The sequence below is a fragment of the Chenopodium quinoa genome, unplaced genomic scaffold (assembly GCF_001683475.1).
Source record: "Chenopodium quinoa cultivar QQ74 unplaced genomic scaffold, ASM168347v1, whole genome shotgun sequence".
Lineage (NCBI taxonomy): Eukaryota > Viridiplantae > Streptophyta > Magnoliopsida > Caryophyllales > Amaranthaceae > Chenopodium > Chenopodium quinoa.
Genome location: NW_018745546.1, coordinates 1671187 through 1690873, shown reverse-complemented (window position 1 = coordinate 1690873; position 19687 = coordinate 1671187). Strand labels below are relative to the sequence as shown.

General features: G+C 38.4%; 1 protein-coding gene across 1 annotated transcript; it reads right to left on the bottom strand.

The window, feature by feature from the left end:
* Window positions 1-8934: 8934 nt before the first annotated feature.
* On the bottom strand, window positions 8935-9612 carry LOC110716171 (protein NYNRIN-like). Its single transcript, XM_021894798.1, has one exon. It carries the CDS (start codon window positions 9610-9612, stop codon window positions 8935-8937), a length of 678 nt encoding a protein of 225 aa, XP_021750490.1.
* Between the last annotated feature and the right edge of the window lie 10075 nt (window positions 9613-19687).

Genomic DNA, 19687 nt, shown 5'->3' with positions numbered 1-19687 from the left:
ATTGAAAGAAGTTTCAATACCATGTAACATGACACATTGATTAAAGATTCAATGCGTTAAGAAAGGTTGAAGAAATTAATATTTTGAGTGATGCTCCTTATACAGTTTGCAAAGGATGCATCATGCATATCCTGGACTATAATCGTCTATTTGATTCACGTGTTTTAATGTCAAGTGATGATAGATTTCAAATCGAAATCCAATGTAACGTAGGAATACAAATTAGAAATTTCTAAGTTCCTTGCAAAGGACGATGAAGAATTCTTAGTGTATGGATATGAATATTATTATAAAATTTAGAAGTTGCAAAATTCATGTTTATGAAAATGTCTCATAAACTCTACTTACTAAACCCCTTCCATAACCAAGGTATGAGAATCATATTAAGGTTCTTGGATTGAACCAAGTTATGTAATTTAAGTTGTATGTGTTTTGAGAAAGCATATTAAATAAGTAATACATCAACTTGCATAATTATGTTTATTAATTGAAACAGTGTTTCAATCTTATTTAATTATAATTTTTTGATATTAAATAAAATGTCCAAAATAATTATAGATTGATGGGCTCATTAGGTTGATGACTTGATGAATGAAACCCCACGGGTGAGCAAAATCCATGTATTATTCAAGTTCCTAGTTTGGAATCATTAAAGTTGACATAAATGATTTCTTAAATTGAACTAGCATGTAAGATTGATTGGATAGCGCAATTTTATGGGCTATAGGAGCGTAGTGAAGCTCGTTCTATCACATGGATATGCATGACTGATGCATGATCGAACTATAAGTCTACTTTGAAGCTCAAGTATAGAGCTTTCGGATATATTAGTGGATTCCTTTGACATGAGTGAAACATTGATTTCATTCAATGATTGATGTAACATTGTACATTCAAAAGTCTTCCCGTAACTATAGATCATAAAGGGTGATTCCTGGTTACCTCATGATTTGAGTGGGAGCCTTGGTTGCCACAAGATTGGATTGAGTCTACCTATTTAGTTAGGAATGTGCCTTTTCCCCTTGAAGAGGTAGAATTCAGAAAATGCATGGCCGTGCTCAACTGGATTTCATAGTAATCATTTGTTTTGTAATTCTAATACAATTTTTCAAGAAAAGATTTGTAGATTAATATGATCACGACATGAGATGCAATCATATTATCAAATCGACACACATTGACTTAAGGAATTTGAAAATTGTGAACTTATCTCAGATAAGTGGGAGATTGAAGGAGTTCTGTCTTCGATAAGTGCAATACTAGATATATCAAGGATCACAATTATGGAGATAATAAGTTCTTTCTTTTGGGTCGTCATTATCTGTTGCTAGACTATGATCAATGATCTTTGGGCTAGTTAAATTGTGCAAAGCCCACTAGAATGGATCCTATGAGGTCACACACAAGGGTATTGGGTTAAGCAAGTTAGAGGACCATTTATGGGCCTCATGAGCAAGTAACTAATCATGAATTATTGGATTGGGCTAGCATAGTTATATTAGAGTTAGGGTTTGGGCTAAGTTATCAAGGGTTAGACAGGTCGTTAAGCTACTACCCTAATGAAATTAAATCATTTATAATACCTAAACCTACACTAAACTAGTTAGTGGCGAGTAAAGGGTCGAACCACTAGGGAAGCACACTAACTCAACATCAATAATCACTAATGCAAGAGTAAAAAGGGGATTGTTTTTGTTGGTTTTGTTGAGTAAGAACACCAAAAATACAAATAAGCAAGAAAATGATGATTAAAATCAAGGGAAAATGACGCTAGGGATACGGGGGTGTCCAATATGAGTAGAAAGAGGGGAATAATGGTGATTATCATGAAACACATGCCAAAGAACACAAGATTCTACCTAAACAATTCATTCTCATGCAATAGTCTAGGCAAATCAATGAAAGAGGTCTACACTAATAAGGATCATTCTCATGCATCCTATTAGTTACAATCAAATCAAGAGAATAAAGAAGCACAATCCATAAAAACTCCACTTTAATAACTCATTCTCATGCAATCATTAAAATAGAGATGATCTTAATCTAGTTCAAATCACTTTCATGCATTTAAACTAGAAAACATCAAATAGAGTGCAACAATAATCTTAAGCTATTAAAAATCATGTCTTTCATCAATTTATGGCATAAGTTCAATCCAACCACCATCATTCATCCAATATCAACTCATATCTTCCACCCCCTTCCCCTAGCTAAAATTTTAGCCTAGAGAAGGGATATTAAACATAATATTAAAACTAGAAATAAACTCAAGAAACTCAAAACAAAACATGATTAAAATCAATGAAATCAATAACAACTAGATGAACTAATAAGATTAACAAGAATACGCAACAATAAAACAAATAAATAATACTAAAGGAAAGGAGAAGAGATTACTAAAGAAAGGATTAATGAAATTTGAAAACTTGGATTCTTTCTTGATTGATTGAAGATTAAAACTTGAGCAAAGTTGAGTATAATAAAGGATGCTTGAATAACAATCTACTTTCTTTCTCTAGATTAGGTTAATATTATATGCAATTAGTACTAAGTGTCCTTTATTACAAAGAGTCCCGTCTATATATATGTGGCTCCCCAAAAAGAAAGAAACTTGGGCAACAAGGCGCAAAGAAATCAGAAACCTAGCAGTGCCCGCCCGCACACGAAATATGCGCGCCCGTGCAGTAGAAGTGTGCGCCCTTTAAGCATAGTGCGCGGCCGCAACTTTGAGGGTACGGGGATATCAAGCGCGCCCGCACAGTAAACTTGCGTGCCCGCGCAGAGGCCGCACAATAGGTCGCGCAAACTCTCTAGTTTGGCTCTGTTTCATCATCCTGGTTGCGCGGGTTCTGACAGGGTTGCGCGCCGCAAAAGCAAGGGTGCGCGCCCGTGCAATAGCCGCACAACATCCCGCGTAGAACAGTTTGCTTGGCACCTTGAAATCCTCTTTCTTTCGGCACAAAATACCTACAAAACAAAAGCATAGAGATCAAAATAAAGAGAAGGCGAGAAGACTACGAAAAGGGAAGATAAAGGAGAAACGAAAGGAGGATACAAAACTAGGTAAAAATGCTTAGAAAAAGGGCCAAACAAGTTCAAATGAGGGGAAAATCCTTAGAGAAAAAGGAAATGAGGGGAGAATCCTTAGAGAAAAAGGATAAAAGAGTGGCATAAATGCCACTCATCAAAATCCCCCACACTTGCCACTTGCTTGTCCTCAAGCAAGGAAAACTGGAACAAAAAGACAAACATAACAAACATAACATGACAAGGTTTTAGCAAAACCAATCAAGCCTCAAGGTAATGAAATTCTCCATTTGGACTCACACGCAAATACATGCACCAAAGAATACTTATCTTTCTCAAATCAAAGAGGGAAAACACGTTCCAAGATGCTCAAGGTTGAAAAAGACAAACCTAAGCTAAGCATAGAGAACTAATGATTACATTCTCCGCCCTAGCCCCAACCAAGACGGTCCGCGTTCTCTCCACTAGCTTCAATTCATCCCCTAGCTAGCTCCTCATGATTCCTCGATGAAACCGGAAAAAGAAATTTTTATGTGGAATCATAAGGTCATCCCAACATCTCAACTATGCATACTCTCTCCATAGGGTTGAAATCTATATCCCTCCACGTTCTTTGACCACGCCCCTCTAAAATCCAAGGGTCTTAAGTAGGGTTGTAATGACATGGCTAGGGGTTAAGGTTGGGAAACAATTTGAAAATTTTGCTGGCAATTCCTATGTGAAGCATGAGAGTGGCCATATCTCAAGAACATCCTAAGAATTGAACCTATTCTAAAACTTACAACCTTTCAAAACAAACCACACCACATTACTTCAATCCTTTTCATATTTTCAAATTTTTTTTTTTTTTTTTGGGTTTTCAAGAGTTTCAACTTTCTTTCCAAACCTTTTTGCATACTCTTTTCATGAATAATCTTTCAAAACCTTACTTCACCCAAATTACACAACTTTCTTGCTCAATTTCAACATTATAAAACTCGAACCTCACAAACCAATGCTTCACTAACTACAAGGGTTGGTAGAACGTAGGCTGATATGTTTGTAATATGGCTAAGTCAAGAAAGGGGAAATAAGGCTAAAATTGGTTGGCAAGTGGGTGAATGTAAAAATGAAAACCAAATTTGTAATAAAACACAAATAAAACAAAAAAAATGAGAAGAAATGCCATCTTCCTCCTGTAGAGTTATATAGTCACGATCTTGGGAGCTAGACGCCAACACCAAGATTAAGATATGCATAGTTAAGGATCCTAAATGCCACTCACAAGAATGATGATGTCTAGAACAAATGACGCTAACACGGGATAAGAAATATAGAAAATACCAACCAAGGGAATCCTATCCACCATAGAGAGCAACACCATCTTACCACTTTCCCGTGAACTAGGGGTTCAAACGTCCTCAAAAGTTCAAAACCGGGCTACCTTAGCTTACAATGTGTCTAATTCAACCCAAAGCATTCTCAAACCGTGTAAACCCTCAACAACTAGGACGATAAGCATTCAAAGACACATCGTCAAGAGAGGCAAACCAATCCAAAAGAGTGAGCAAATTACAAATCAAAAATCATTTCAAATTGTCATAATTATGCTTGTAACACAAAAAGGGGGAAACAAAATAGAAAAAAGAGGAAGAAATCAAAAAGGTTCACATACGAGGCATATAATCCAATTAAATCTCGATCGTCATACAAGTGATCGTTCGATAACAACATCAACGATCCCAGGTTCCATCGAACCAAAAGCAAACATCCTGGAACCATTCAACTTCTTCCTAAGCTAAACCTAAGCTAAACACCCAAAGAAAAAGAAAATAAAAGAGAGGAAAGGTCTCACCAAACGCCACTTGAAATGAAGACAAGATAAATTATGCAACCTCACCGAGGGGGCTCGATTTGCCCCTTAACTTCCATCATCTCCATTTCCAAGCTTGAAAAGTGAGCCGAAACGAAAGAACGACTGGGATAAAACAAAAATAAATAAAAAAGTTAAAAATCAAAGAAGGAAACTAAAACTTTAAACAAAATGAAGAAATGGAAATAAAATAAAACAATCTAAAAAAAATGTATTAAGGGAAATTTGGATTATCGGGAGTTTGGATTTTTCTTCATGGGAACGCCATCACCTACACAAACACTTGAAAATTCATTAGGAACAGCTCATCAAAATCACCCAAAGACATCATAATCACAATCAAAAAGATAAATCAACATCAAAACATGATAAAGCCAACCGAACCATGTAAGCTCTACCACCTACAATGAATTCCCCCTCACACTATCATGATGATAAGCCTTCCCCCACTTTATCCAAAAAACATCCCTTTGCTTCTTACACACAGCCCCACACTAAAACAATGCACCGTCTGCGGTGCGCAAAATTAAAACATTGGGAGGGGGCAAAGGGGAGAAATAAAGAACAAGGGGGGCTAGTGGCCACTAGGGCCGGCTTCGTCATCATCTCCATCATCCTCGATGTCGTAAGAGAAACCGTCTGGAGGGATGCCGTGTGGGTCCTAACCACCAGTGAAACCCGGAGGCCAACCATAGTGACCTCGAAAGAGGTCTTGTTGCCATTGGGGCAACGGGTCGAAAGGGGTGGGAAGTTGAAGAGGGGAAGGGTGGGTAGGGTCGACATATGGATAGTTGGGGTCACCCCTAAAATCGCTCCCCCCGGGGCACGATAATCGTACCCAGTTTTTGTCGGGTAGTCTACCCGGGAAACATCTTGGGAGGAGGGCCTTTGCCAATAGGTCCAAGTAGGTTGCGATCCCTGCCACTGAGGGACCGGGCCTTGTTGGGGTGGCCAATAAGGGAAATTAACCGAGGGCGTGACCTCATCTCTGTCCACGGCCGCACCATAGAGAGCTTGGGTTTGCATAAACATACCCTGCTGGTTCTCCATTAGGCTTTGCATGCCAAGTTCCATGCTCATCATTTGTTGTTCAAGGATACTCATGCCTTGATGTTGTTCAAGGCTACTCATCATTTGTTGTTGTTGTTGTTGTTGCTGATATTGTTGTTGTTGTTGTTGTTGTTGTTGTTGTTGTTTTTGTTGTTGTTGTTGTTGGTGGTGGTGTTCGACTACCATATTCCTTGCGCCACCCAAAGCAGTGGGTAACACACCATTGTCTCGCGAAATTTTCCATACATTCCTAGCGTTCATCTCCAAGGATGTACGGCTGGGGTAAGGCAAGATACAATGGTGCTCGCGCTGAAAAATCCAAGCATGAAAATTAATGGCATCTGAAGTTCCTTGGAGGAACCCCGACCTTCTCATTTGTTGTATGTCAATGAATAAATCCTTGTCGGCCCCAATTTGAGGGCATGAGGGGAAGAAGCATTCATAGTTGAGCCGTCTTGTGACCCGACTTGATTGTCTCGCAGCACATGACGAACCAGTACCCCATGTTGAGCCGCCCTCTCAACTCCTCCCTAGTAGCAACCACAAAGTAAAGAGCTCTTCATGCGAGAGCTTACTCAAGTCTTGCTTGCTAAACACCGCATACCCCAGAATGCGGTGAACGATACGGAGAACAGGGTGGATAATTTGGTTGGCCACCGAATATCTAGTGTTGAACCCTTTAAAATCGGTAATCGTTTGCCACCATCGAAATGCATCATACTCTGGGAATAGACTCAATGAAGGGGCAAGGAGGTTCGCCTCGGGGTTCAAATCCAACATTGTATTAAGATCATTAAGAGTCATAGTGTACTGGTTGTTGAATAGTTGGAAGGAAATTTGGAATCGTTGTTCCCATAAGGCTCTTTTTCAAATGAGGCCAAGAATTTGAAGGTGGGCTCTTTATATGTTCGAAATTGCTGCTTGATGAACTTATTCATCCCTAAGTTGTCAAGGAGCGACCTTATGTCATCGTCAATCCCCAAAGCTCTCATGGAGCGTTGATCATAGTGTCTCGTGGGATTTAGCTTTCGTCCTTGAAGGTCATTAAAGAAAGTAGCACGGACCTTGTTCAAGAATTTCAATCGAGGGGGAACATTTGTTCCTTGAGCTTGAGTTTGAGTACTCGGTTCCTTAACCATTAATCGGGGCTCTTTTCTACTCTTCCTTTTGTTTATTGTGGCCTCAAGCAATACAAACAACAAAACCAAAAGAGAACTCTCTTTGAACTCAACTAATAATTGAAACACAACAACAACAACCCAAGACTTAACAATCTGAAAAGGGTTAGTACCAAAAACTAACCACACAAATATAGCTCCAAAAACAACTAGAATCAACAACAAAGCACTCAAACATAATACATTATGATAATAAGCAATTTTCATGAAAATAGTTGCATTATCATCAATACTAACACAAAATTGGTCAACTTAATTCCATGAAAATAGCTTCCAAATCCATAATGTTAACAACAATGTCCCAAAATCACTAAATATCACACTAACAACCAACAAACACTTAGCAAAGAAAATTAAAATCACATGAAACTCACTCAAGCTAAACCATGCTTAATAACTAAAAATTTTGCATAAACAAGTGAAACTAAGCAATAATATAGCAAAATTTAAAGTTATACCACTTAGTAAAAGCTTGAACACCACTAAGAACTCCTAAGAACACCACCTTCAACTAAGCTTGTACACCATAAAAATGGAGGATTTTTGGGTATTTTGGAGAGAGAAAGTGGGTAAATTTGTGAGTAGAGTGAAAATTTTTGACGGATTTGAAGGAAAATCAATGCAATTTTTGAGAAATGGGTGAAATTGAAGGGTTAGGGTTTGAGTTTGCGAGGAGAGAGAAAAGAGCATGAAATATGGCTTGCGAAAATATAAGGGCAAAATGGGGAAGAAGAGGTTAAAACCCAATTTTCCCAGCTCTGCGCGCCCGCACAGGGGTCGCGCAGACTCACTGCCTCAAATCTCCGATTTTGAGAAAAAGTGTGCGGGTTCGGACAATACTTGCGCGCCCGCACACCCTTCCCTGCGCGCCCACACAGAGGTCGCACACTAGGTCACGCAAACCTTCTGTCTCAAATCTCCAATTTCGAATAAAAGTGTGCGGGTTCTGACAAGGCTGCGCACCCGCACACTTTACATTGCGCGCCCGCATAGGATTCGCGCACAGGGTCGCGCAGAGCAAACTTCAATTTCTTCCTCCTCTCATCTTCGATATAGATAAACCTTTACTCCTTCATCATCCAAACACCTATCAACCAAAAAGGAAAAAATAAAATTCAAATTCAAAAAACAAAGTGAAATCGGAATGTATAAAAAAATATAGAAAAGAGTTAGAAACTCGGGTTGCCTCCCGACAAGTGCTTCTTTATGAGGTCACTAGCTTGACCATGAGGAAAATTCTTCAAGTGGGAGGCTTGGGATCCAAAGGGTCAAGCATTATACATTTTATGACACCAACTTCTTCATTGCAAAAGTAATTCTTTAAACGATGACCATTAACCATAAACTTGTTACCATCCGCATCTAACTCAACGGAGCCATACGGAGTAGTCTTTGATATCACAAAAGGAACCGAAAACTTTGATTTGAGTTTACCCAAAAACAAACGAAGCCTTGAGTTGAAAAGCAAAACCTTGTCTCCAACCTTAAAGCTCTTATTTCGAATATGTTGGTCATGCCACTTTTTGGTCTTCTCCTTATATAACCTTGATCTCTCATAAGCATCATATCTAAGCTCTTCAAGTTTATTGAGCTTAAGCAATCTCTTCTCACCGGCCAACGATAAATCCATATTAAGCTCTTTGATGGCCCACCAAGCCTTATATTCTAACTAAACCGGCAAGTGACAAGCCTTTCTATAGACCAACCTATAGGAGGTCGTGCCGATTGGAGCCTTATACGCCGTCCTATGAGCCAATAGTGTGTCATCAAGTTTGAGAGACCAATTTCCTTGATTTGTTCACCATCCTTTCAAGAAGATTTTTGATTTCACGGTTCGAGACCTCCACTTGTCCTTGTGTTTGAGAGTGGTAAGGTAATCCAACCTTGTGAATAAATTCCATACCTCTTGAGAAGAGCTTCAAATTGCTTTTTGTTGAAATGGGAGCCTTCATCACTAATTAGCACCCTTGGAACCCCAAACCTAGGAAAAATGATCTTCTTTAGAAGCTTAAGCACAACCTTGTGATCATTGATAGGTGAGGGTATGGCTTCAATCCATTTCGTCACATAATCCACCCCCCTAACTTCTAAGGGTTCAACTTCTAAAATACTTTGTTGGGGCATTTCGTCCCTCTTGGTAATGCCTCCGCTCCTTTGACATCTACCACATTGCTCAACAAATTTGTGGGCGTCTCTATGCATTATCGGCCACCACAATAAAGATTGAGAGATTTTTGCCACTGTTTTGTCAACACCACCATGTCCTCCATATGGTAGTGAGTGGAAATGCTTAAGAACTCCTTCAATTTCATGATCTGGAATACACTTTCGAAAAAGGCCATCTCCACATTGCTTTAATAGGTATTGGTCATTCCAAAAGTACCTCCTCACTTCCTTCAAAAACCTTTTCTTTTGTTGAGAAGAAAACTCCAGGGGAACGACTCCACAAGCAAGATAGTTGGCTATATCCACATACCAAGGGGTAGAAGTTGACACCATAGCCATGAGAGTCTTGAATCCTATCTCATCATTAATCGGTACATCCTCCTTGTTCTCGAAAGGTAACCTAGACAAATGATCTGCTACATAGTTCTACGCTCCCTTTTTGTCCCTTATTTCCATGTGAAAGTCTTGGAGAGAGAGAACCCAACGGATTAAGCGAGGCTTTGCTTCTTTCTTGGTCATGAGATATCGCACCGCGATGTGATCCGTGTACACAATAACTTTTGAGCATATAAGATAGGACCGAAACTTATCAAATGCAAACACTACCGCTAGCATCTCTTTCTTCGTTGTTGTATAATTGTTTTGAGCCTCATCGAGAGTCCTACTGGCATAGTAGATGACACATGATTTTCCTTATTTCTTTTGACCAAGAACTTTACCTACTGCAAAGTCACTAGCATCGCACATTAGCTCAAAAGGCAAGCTCGAATCCGAAGCTTGCACAACGGGAGAAGAAATGGGAGCTTCCTTGAGCTTACGAAATGCCTCAAGGAAAGCCTCATTGAAGCTAAAAACAACATCCTTTTTGAGTAAATCGGTCAAAGGTTTGGCGATTGATGAAAAATCTTTGATAAACCTCCGGTAAAAACTGGCATGCCCAAGAAAAGCTCGTATCCCCGTGATGGAAGTAGGAGGGGGCAACTTTTCAATCACCGAAACTTTTGCCAAATCAACCTCAATGCCATTTTTTGAAACCTTATGGTCGAGGACAATGCCCTCCTCGACCATGAAGTGGCATTTTTCCCAATTCAAGACCAAAATCGTCTCTTGACACCTTTTCAAAACTTTTTCAAGGTTAAAAAGACAAGTGTCAAAAGAAGACCCACCAATCATAAAAATTAATCATGAAAACTTCAATTTCTTTTTCAGGCATCTCAGAGAAAATAGAGGTCATGCATCTTTGAAAGGTGGAAGGTGAAGGAGTTATGTCTTCGATAAGTGCAATTACTAGATATATCAAGGATCACTATTATGGAGATAATAAGTTCGTTCTCTTGGGGCGTCATCATCTGTTGCTAGAGTATGAGAGATGATCTTTGGGATAGTAAAATATCCCAAAGCCCGCTAGAATGGATCCTATGAGGTCACACACAAAGGTATTGGGTTAAGCAAGTAAGAGGCCCATTATTGGGCCTTATGAGTATTTAACTGATCATGAATAGGATTAGGCTAGTGTAGTTTGATTGGGATTAGGAATTGGGCTTGGTCATGGACTCTTATTTATGGATATGATCTATAAATAAGATCTATGCCTAGGGTTGTAATATAAATAGAGTCACAATCAACTTATAGTGAATTGTGAATCAAGGCAACCAAATCCCAATACCCTCACCTCCCTCTCTCTCTCTCACGGCACCCCTCTCCCCCCTTGGACTTGCGGCCGACCACCCCTGGTGGTGTTCACGGTGGTTCGTGGTGGTTTGTGACTAGTTCGTTGCTCATACCTCTCCGTAGAAGGTCAATTGAAGAGTTCGATCGCGACTAACTAGCATTAGTGGAGGTCTTAACCTGTGCCTGTGGACCAAGTATAGGAATCACGTTTGAGGTTCTTTGTCTCCCTTGTTCTTGCTCGATTCCTAGTGGAATCACGCTTCAAAGGTATAATTCTTACTCTTTATGTGTTATGCATAAGATCCTTGGTTAGGTGCTATATGAATATGATTCATAATTATTTCCGCTGCGTAGTACCTATAATCCCCTACAGTGGTATCAGTTAGCCTCTTGCAATTACATATATTGAGTATTAAACCTTTGTTGATCCACAATTTTAATTCAATTAGGAGGGAGAATAATTTAATTATAGGTCAATTATTATAATAAATATGATTTAACAACATAGAATCATTAAAGTTGTTTAATTTGCTCCATATTAGCCCCATATGATCCGAAAATAGCCCTAAAATATTCGAAAATTCGAACCCCCCCCCCCCCCCTTAATAATTTCGAAATTTTCGAAATCATTAACCCTAATTTCTGAAATTTGTGTTTTTGTATTTTGATTTAATTCGAAATTTTAAGTTTAAATAATTTAATCTAATTGATTTCATGATAAATTATGAATTTTTCATGATCAACCTATTTAATTTAAAAGTTAAATTGAATTGGGATTAAATTCATGAAGAACCCTAATTTTAAAATTGAATATGATTTAATTTTAAAATTGGGTGGACCACATTAATTTTAATTTTAATAAAAGTGTTTTGTTTTAAATTAAATATCAAAAAAAAGAGAATTGAGGTGCGGCAGCCGCGGCTAGGTGGCGCGGCCATGGCGACTGCCGCACCGGTGGTGGTCCAGGAGGTAGGGCGAGCTGGGCATGGGTCAGTCAAAGGGGCAGCGCAGCAGTGCACCACCCCGATGTGTGTGGTGCTGCTGTTGTCCGCGCGTCGCTACAGGGGCAGCGCACACCGCAAGGTGTGCGGACACCGTGGCCGGCTTCGGCTGGCCCCGCCACGGTGGCTGACGCGGGTTTTCAAAAAAAAAATTATTTTATTTTAAATAAAATCAGTTTTCAAAATTAAAATTAAAATATAAGTTTTGATTTTGAAAGGATAATTAACAAAATTAAAGTTGTTGATTTTGTTAAGATAGGATAATTATGGAGCAAAAGATTCAATTTGGATAATAATTGATTAAATAATGTGATTATCCCATAATTATTTTGGATATTAATTGATTTAAAATATGTGATTGGCAAGTAATTAGGATAGAATCTCCTAAAAGTTAGGATAATCATGGAAAATAAATATGATTTATCTTCCATAATTAAAATAAGATTTGATTCTATCTCATACCTAAATTAAAATATATGATATTTTATAATTGGTTATGAATAATATATGATATTATCTAATTACAGTAATTAATTAAAATATGAGATATTTTAGGAGCCATGTTTCCTTTACTGTGAACATTCGATGTTGTAGTTTAGGAAAGCATGATGAGTGATTTATTATATGGAATTTTATAATATATGATGTTATATATTGCTATATAGACTAGTATGGCCCATAGATTCTAAATACGATCTGCGCATCGTTTCGTATTTTTGTAATCTAAATACGGTCTGCGTACCGTTAAGTATTTTTGTAATTTATTTTATTTAAGTAGTAGATAGAATAGAATAGTATTACAGGTTGCAGTTAATCCAAGAATCCATGGAGTGGAGGCCCAAAGGAGCAAGATGGATGAGATCCATGAAGGTTCTAGTGGGAGCTTTTGCTTTGTTAGTTTTCTTAGGATTAAGGGGCCATACTATGTCATGTTTTATTTATGCATTAGTAGATTATGCATGTTAGATTTTATTTATGTTGTTTGATGATGCGCTAGAGTTCACTAAATAATCACAACATAATAAATCTAGGTCCCAGTAATATTGAGGTTGCTTTTCCAATTAAAAACCTAGTGAAACCTTCGATATTTATGGCAGGTCATGCCTCAGCTGGGTGTCATACTATATCTTAGGGGAGTGGGGGTAAATCACGTTTTACACTTTTAATTGGTTATACTCAACGAGGTTACCTAAAGAGTTTAGAACCTTGAAGCGAAGGGTAATAATTAAACATGTGATGGTTAATTATTTAACCAAGAATTACAAAGAGTTGTAATCAGTAAAGAGTTTACTTACCTTGAAAATGCAATAGTTAATGGTAGGGCCTCAGTCCGGTCAATTATTGCACAAATAAAGGATCTTGGAATCATTATAATCAATAGGGATCAATTAAATTGAATGAATGTTTTAAAGTTACCAGTTTTATAATCGCTTATGGTACTTTACAAGTTTATTAAACATTTATTGAACTTTAATTTGCCTCGTTTGTTTTGTTTGTAGATGAATAACTTATACGATAACACAATTTTACCAATGAAACTTAACTTAAGGTTGAATCTCAGAAACTTCAGGGAATGGGAAAAGGAGTTGAGAAATGTTCTCACAAGCCATGGGCTTGAATCTCGTTTATACATTCCTGTTGAGAGCAAATACACAAAGAAGTATGGAGCTGAAAGGCATGCTAAAATTGTTCCAGCTGCAGAGAAAATCAGAGAGCTCATTTTAGAATCTATTCCAACTTATTGGAAAAGAAGATTCAGGCACTATGAGCTAACCATATTGTACAAATGTCTTCGTGCCATCTGTCGAGGTGGCATAGGAGCATTAGGAAGTGGAGGCATAAATGATCAAAATGTAAGAGAGGTCGTTAACTCGATCCCTTAGATTTACTATTCCTGGACTGATAGTGTAAGGTATGAGGCTTACAATGTCCATTGTAAAATAATGGCTAAAAGACTCATGCCTGGTCAGTCAGTAAGGGCCCATGTAAGGGAATTGATTGAAATGTTCAATCAAATGGATGTCCTTGGAAAACCGATCGATGATGACTCTGCACATGATATTATTTTGTTCTCACTCCATGATGGTTTTGACATTGTCAAGCTCACTCATAATGATGAGGGATCTTCGGTTACATTGATCAATCTGTTGCTTAACCATGCTGAGGAGTTCCTGAAGAGGAGAGGAAGCGAATGCTTCTTTTGCGGTAGTTGGCCATGCCATACACCAGGGTGTCCCCACTATACACCAGTGAAAACTGAAGGTAAAGAGTTACTTGATGTTTTCGTTGTAGAAATTAATCTTACTTCATCTTCCACTTGGGTATTTGATACCGGATGTGGTGCTCATATCATTAATAACGTGCAGGGCTTGAAAGAAAGTAAGAAGTTAGCAAGAGGGGAAGTAACACTTCAAGTAGGAAATGAAGCAAAAGTTGTTGCACTTGCTATTGGAAGCTATCATTTAAGACTTCCTTCTGGACTTATTTTGGTGCTTAATAACTGTTATTATGTACCAACAATAACTAAAAACATTATTTCAGTTCCTGTTTTAGATTCTAAAGGATTTTCATTTGAAATAAGAGACAAGTATTGTTTTATTTCGAAAGAAAATATGTTATATGCTAACTCCAAATTAATTAATGGTTTGTATGTATTAGAATATACAACCCATTTCTACAATATTGATCATAAAAGGCAGAAAACAGATGGTTCAAACCCAAGTTACCTATGGAATTGTAGGCTTGGTCACATTAACCAAAAGCGCATCAAGAAATTACACAAGGATGGACTTCTTTCTTCATTTGATTATGAATCATTTGAAAATTGTGAGTCATGCTTGCTTGGGAAAATGACTAAGTCACCCTTCACGGGTATAGGTGAAAGAGCTAGTGATCTTTTGGTACTCATACATACGGATGTATGTGGACCAATGAGTTCAAAATCAAGGGGTGGGTTTAACTACTTCATTACTTTTACTGATGATTTAAGTAGATATGGTTATGTCTACTTAATGAAGAACAAATCGGAATCCTTTGAAAAGTTCAAAGAATTCCAGAATGAGGTACAAAACCAACTTGGGAAAACAATTAAATCATTACGATCAGATCGTGGTGGTGAATATTTAACCTAAGAGTTTGATGAACATCTGATTAATTGTGGAATACTTTCACAGTTAACTCCTCTAAGAACGCCACAGTTGAATGGTGTGTCAGAAAGGAGGAACAGGACTTTACTTGATATGGTGAGGTCCATGATGAGCTTTACTGATCTTCACATATCATTTTGGGGATATGCATTAGAAGCAGCTGCTAGAATACTAAACAGAAGCCCGTCCAAAGCAGTTGAAAAGACTCCATAAGAGATGTGGAATGGAAGAGCTCCAAAATTGTCTTTTCTCAAGATTTGGGGATGTGAAGCCTATGTAAAACGTTTACAAGGTGATAAACTACAACCTAAATCAGACAAGTGTTTCTTTGTGGGCTATCCAAAAGAAACAAAAGGGTATTACTTCTACAATCGCGAAGATAACAAAGTGATTGTTGCTCGCGATAGTGTCTTTCTAGAAAAGGAATTCCTGTCTAGAAAGCCAAGTGGGAGTAAAGTGGTTCTATAAGAAATTCGAGACGAGCAACAAATGGATGTGGATAACACCACATCAGAGGCGAGGGCGCATGAGTCGACTAATTATGCGTCGGAGCAAGCTAATTCGACTAGCGAAACTCCTATCATCCCACTTGAACATAGTTCTTGCGAAAATCATCAAAGAGTTGGAGAGAATATTTCTATTGTTGCTCCTACCCCACGTAGGTCTGCCAGAATCAGAAACAAACAGTTTGTTGAGGTTCTGATAACTGAGGATTCTGATAACTGAGGATTCTGAAATCCTATTATTGGAGGATTCTGAAATCTTCTTATTGGAGAATGAAGAACTCAGATAAATGGCTTGAGGCCGTGAAGTCCGAAATGGAATCAATGTCTGAAAATGAAGTGTGGACCCTAGTTGACTTGCTTGATGGGGTAAACTCTATTGGTTGCAAATGGGTTTAAAAAATTAAAACAGACAAGGATGGAAATGCTTACATCCATAAAGCAAGACTGGTTGCGAAAGGATGCAGACAGATTCATGGTATTGACTATGATGAGACCTTTTCACCAGTAGCCATGCTTAAGTCCATTCGGATACATCTAGTGATTGCTGCATTTTTCGATTACGAAATTTGGCAGATGGATGTCAAAACCGCCTTCTTGAATGGGTTCTTGACGGAGGAAGTGTACATGACACAACCTGAGGGTTTTGAGGATCCAGAAAATCCTAGTAAGGTATGCAAACTTCAGAAATCCATTTATGGATTGAAGCAAGCATCCAGGAGTTGGAATCTTCATTTTGATGAAGCAATCAAACAATTTGATTTTCTCAAAAGTGAAGAGGAACCTTGTGTATACAAGAAGTCTAGTGGGAGCAGCATAGTTTTCCTAGTCTTATATGTAGATGACATACTGCTCATGGGAAATGACATACCAATGTTTGAGTCAGTCAAGGAATGGTTGAAGAGTTGTTTTTCCATGAAGGACTTGGGTAACGCCGAGTACATTTTGGGAATCAAGATCCATCGAGACAGGTCTCGAAGGATGATTGGACTAAGTCAAGAGACTTATATTGATAAGGTTCTTGACAGGTTTGAGATGAAAAACTCCAAGAGAGGATTTCTCCCCATGTCTCATGGCATTATGCTCAGTAAATCTCAATGTCCGGTTATGCCGGATAAGATGAGACGTATGGCTATCACTCCTTATGCTTCTGCAATAGGATCGATAATGTATGCCATGATTTGTACGAGGCCGGATGTTGCATTTGCTCTTAGCATGTGTAGCAGGTTTCAGGCAAATCTAGGTGATGCACACTGGACAGCTGCCAAGGACATTCTTAAGTACTTGAGAAGGACGAAAGGAATGTTTCTAGTTTATGGTGGCGAAGATGAGTTGGTTGTCAAAAGTTATACGGATGCGAGTTTCCAAACGGACAGGGATGACTTTAGATCATAATCTGGGTACATTTTCTGTCTGAATGGAGGAGCAGTGAGCTGGAAGAGTTCGAAGCAAAGCGCTGTCGCAGACTCTACAACAGAATTAGTTTGGATAAAGAAGTTCCTAACTGAGCTGGATATCGTACCAAATGCTCAAAAAGGAATTGAATTGTATTGTGACAACAATGGCACCATTGCTCAATCAAAGGAGCCTAGGTCACACTTCAAATCCAAACATGTTGAGAGGAAGTATCACCTCATTCGAGAAATCGTTAACAGAGGAGATGTGAAGATGTGCAAAGTTCATACGGATGAGAATATTGTTGATCCACTTACTAAACCCCTTCCACTACCTAATCATGAGAAACATTCTAATGAAGCTGGATTGAAGCAAATGATGTAATTAGAAGTTGTATTTATTTTTAGAGAAAAATAAGTTACATATGTAATACACTCATTTGCAGAATTATGTTTAATCAGAAATTTTATTATTTCTCTTATTTAATGATGGTTTTCAATATTAAATAAAATGTCCAAAATAATTATGGATTGATGGGCTCATCAGGTTGATGACCTGGTGAATGAAACCCCACAAGTGAACAAAATCCATATATTATTTAAGTTCCTAGTTCAGAATCATTAAATTGGACATAAATGATTTCTAATAATGGACTAGCATGTAAGATTGATTGGATAGCGCGGTTTCATGGGCTATAGGAGCATAGTGAGGCTCGGTCAATCACATGGATATGCATGAATGATGCATGATCGAACTATAGACCTACTTTAAAGTTCATGTATAGAACTTCCGGGTATATTAGTGGATTCCTTTGACATGAGTGGAACATTGATTTCATTCAATGGATGTTATAGCTGTGGTACACTCAAACGTCTGCCCGTAACTGGAGATTATAAAGGGTGTTTCCCGGTTATTTCTGAAATTGAGTGGGAGCTTTGGTTGCCACAAAATTGGATTGAGTATACCTATTTAATTAGGAATGTGTCTTGGCCCCTTGAAGAGGGAGAATTCAGAATATGCACTGTCGTGCTCAAATGGATTACATAGTAACCATTTGTTTTGTAATTCTCACTCAGTTTTCAAGAAAAGATTTGTAGACTAATATGATAACGACATGAGATGCAATCATATTATCAAATCGACACACATTGACTTAAAGAATTTGAATATTGCGCACTTGTCTCAGACAAGTAGGAGATTGAAGGAGTTATGTCTTCGATAAGTGCAATTACTAGATATATCAAGCATCACTATTATGGAGATAATAAGTTCGTTCTCTTGGGGCGTCATCATCTGTTTCTAGACTATGAGAGATGATCTTTGGGCTAGTAAAATAGCCCAAAGCCCGCTAGAATGGATCCTATGAGGTCACACACAAAGGTATTGGGTTAACCAAGTAAGAGGCCCATTATTGGGCCTTATGAGTATTTAATTGATCATGAATAGGATTGGGCTAGTGTAGTTTGATTGGGATTAGGAATAGGGCTTGGTCATGGACTCTTATTTATGGATATGATTTATAAATAAGATTTTTGCCTAGGGTTGCAATATACATAGAGTCACAATCAACTTACAGTGAATTGTGAATCAAGGCAACCAAATCCCAATACCCTCACCTCCCTCTCTCTCTCTCTCACGGCACCCCTCTCCCCCCCTTGACTTGCGGCCGACCACCCCTGGTGGTGTTCACGGTGGTTCGTGGTGGTTCGTGACTAGTTCGTTGCTCATACTTCTCCGTAGAAGGTTGATTGAAGAGTTCGATCGCGACTAACTAGCATTAGTGGAGGTCTTAACCTGTGCCTGTGGACCAAGTAGAGGAATCACGTTTGAGTTTCTTTGTCTCCCTTGTTCTTGCTCGATTGCTAGTGGAATCACGCTTCAAAGGTATAATTCTTAATCTTTATGTGTTGTGCATGAGATCCTTAGTTAGGTGCTATATGAATATGATTCATGATTATTTCCTCTGCGTAGTACCTATAATCCCCTATAGAAGGAGCATTGCATAAACCGAATGGCATTCTTCGGTATACAAATGTCCTATATGGACATGTGAAAGTAGTTTTCTCTTGATCGCTTGGATGGATAGGGATTTGGAAGAATCCGGAATACCCATCCAAGAAACAAAATAAAGCATGTTGAGAGAGCCTCTCAAGCATTAGGTCCATGAATGGGAGAAAAAAATGATCTTTCTTGGTGTTTTTGTTAAATCTCCTATAATTTATGCACATTCTCCATTCGGTCGCCGTCCGGGTGGAGATTTACTCTCCTCCTTCACCTTTTATTATGGTCATCCCACCCTTTTTTGGAACTACATGAACCGGGCTAACCCATTTGTTATCGAAGATAGCATAGATGATGCCCTCCTCACGTAGTTTCAAAATTTCTTTCTTCACAACCACTTGAAGCTAAGGTTGGGGTTCAACATTCTTTGAGGTATAATGGAGGTTGAATGATCATCTTCAAGATGAATACGATGCATGCATAAAGAAGGGCTAATACCTTTGATATCATCAATGCAATACCCTATCACATCCTTATATTTTCTCAAAACATCAAGAAGTTTTTCCAAATTAAGACCATCTAGGGTAGCATTGACAATAATAGGGTATTTTCCCTCCTTATCAAGAAAAGCATATTTCAAAGAAGGGGGAAGGGGCTTGAGTTCTACCTTGGGAGGAGGCTTAGAACTCTCCTCCAA

What these genes read in the sequence shown, in the direction of transcription:
- LOC110716171 (XM_021894798.1), bottom strand. Translation starts at nt 9,612, where the DNA reads ATGGCTATGGTGTCAACTTCTACCCCTTGGTATGTGGATATAGCCAAC.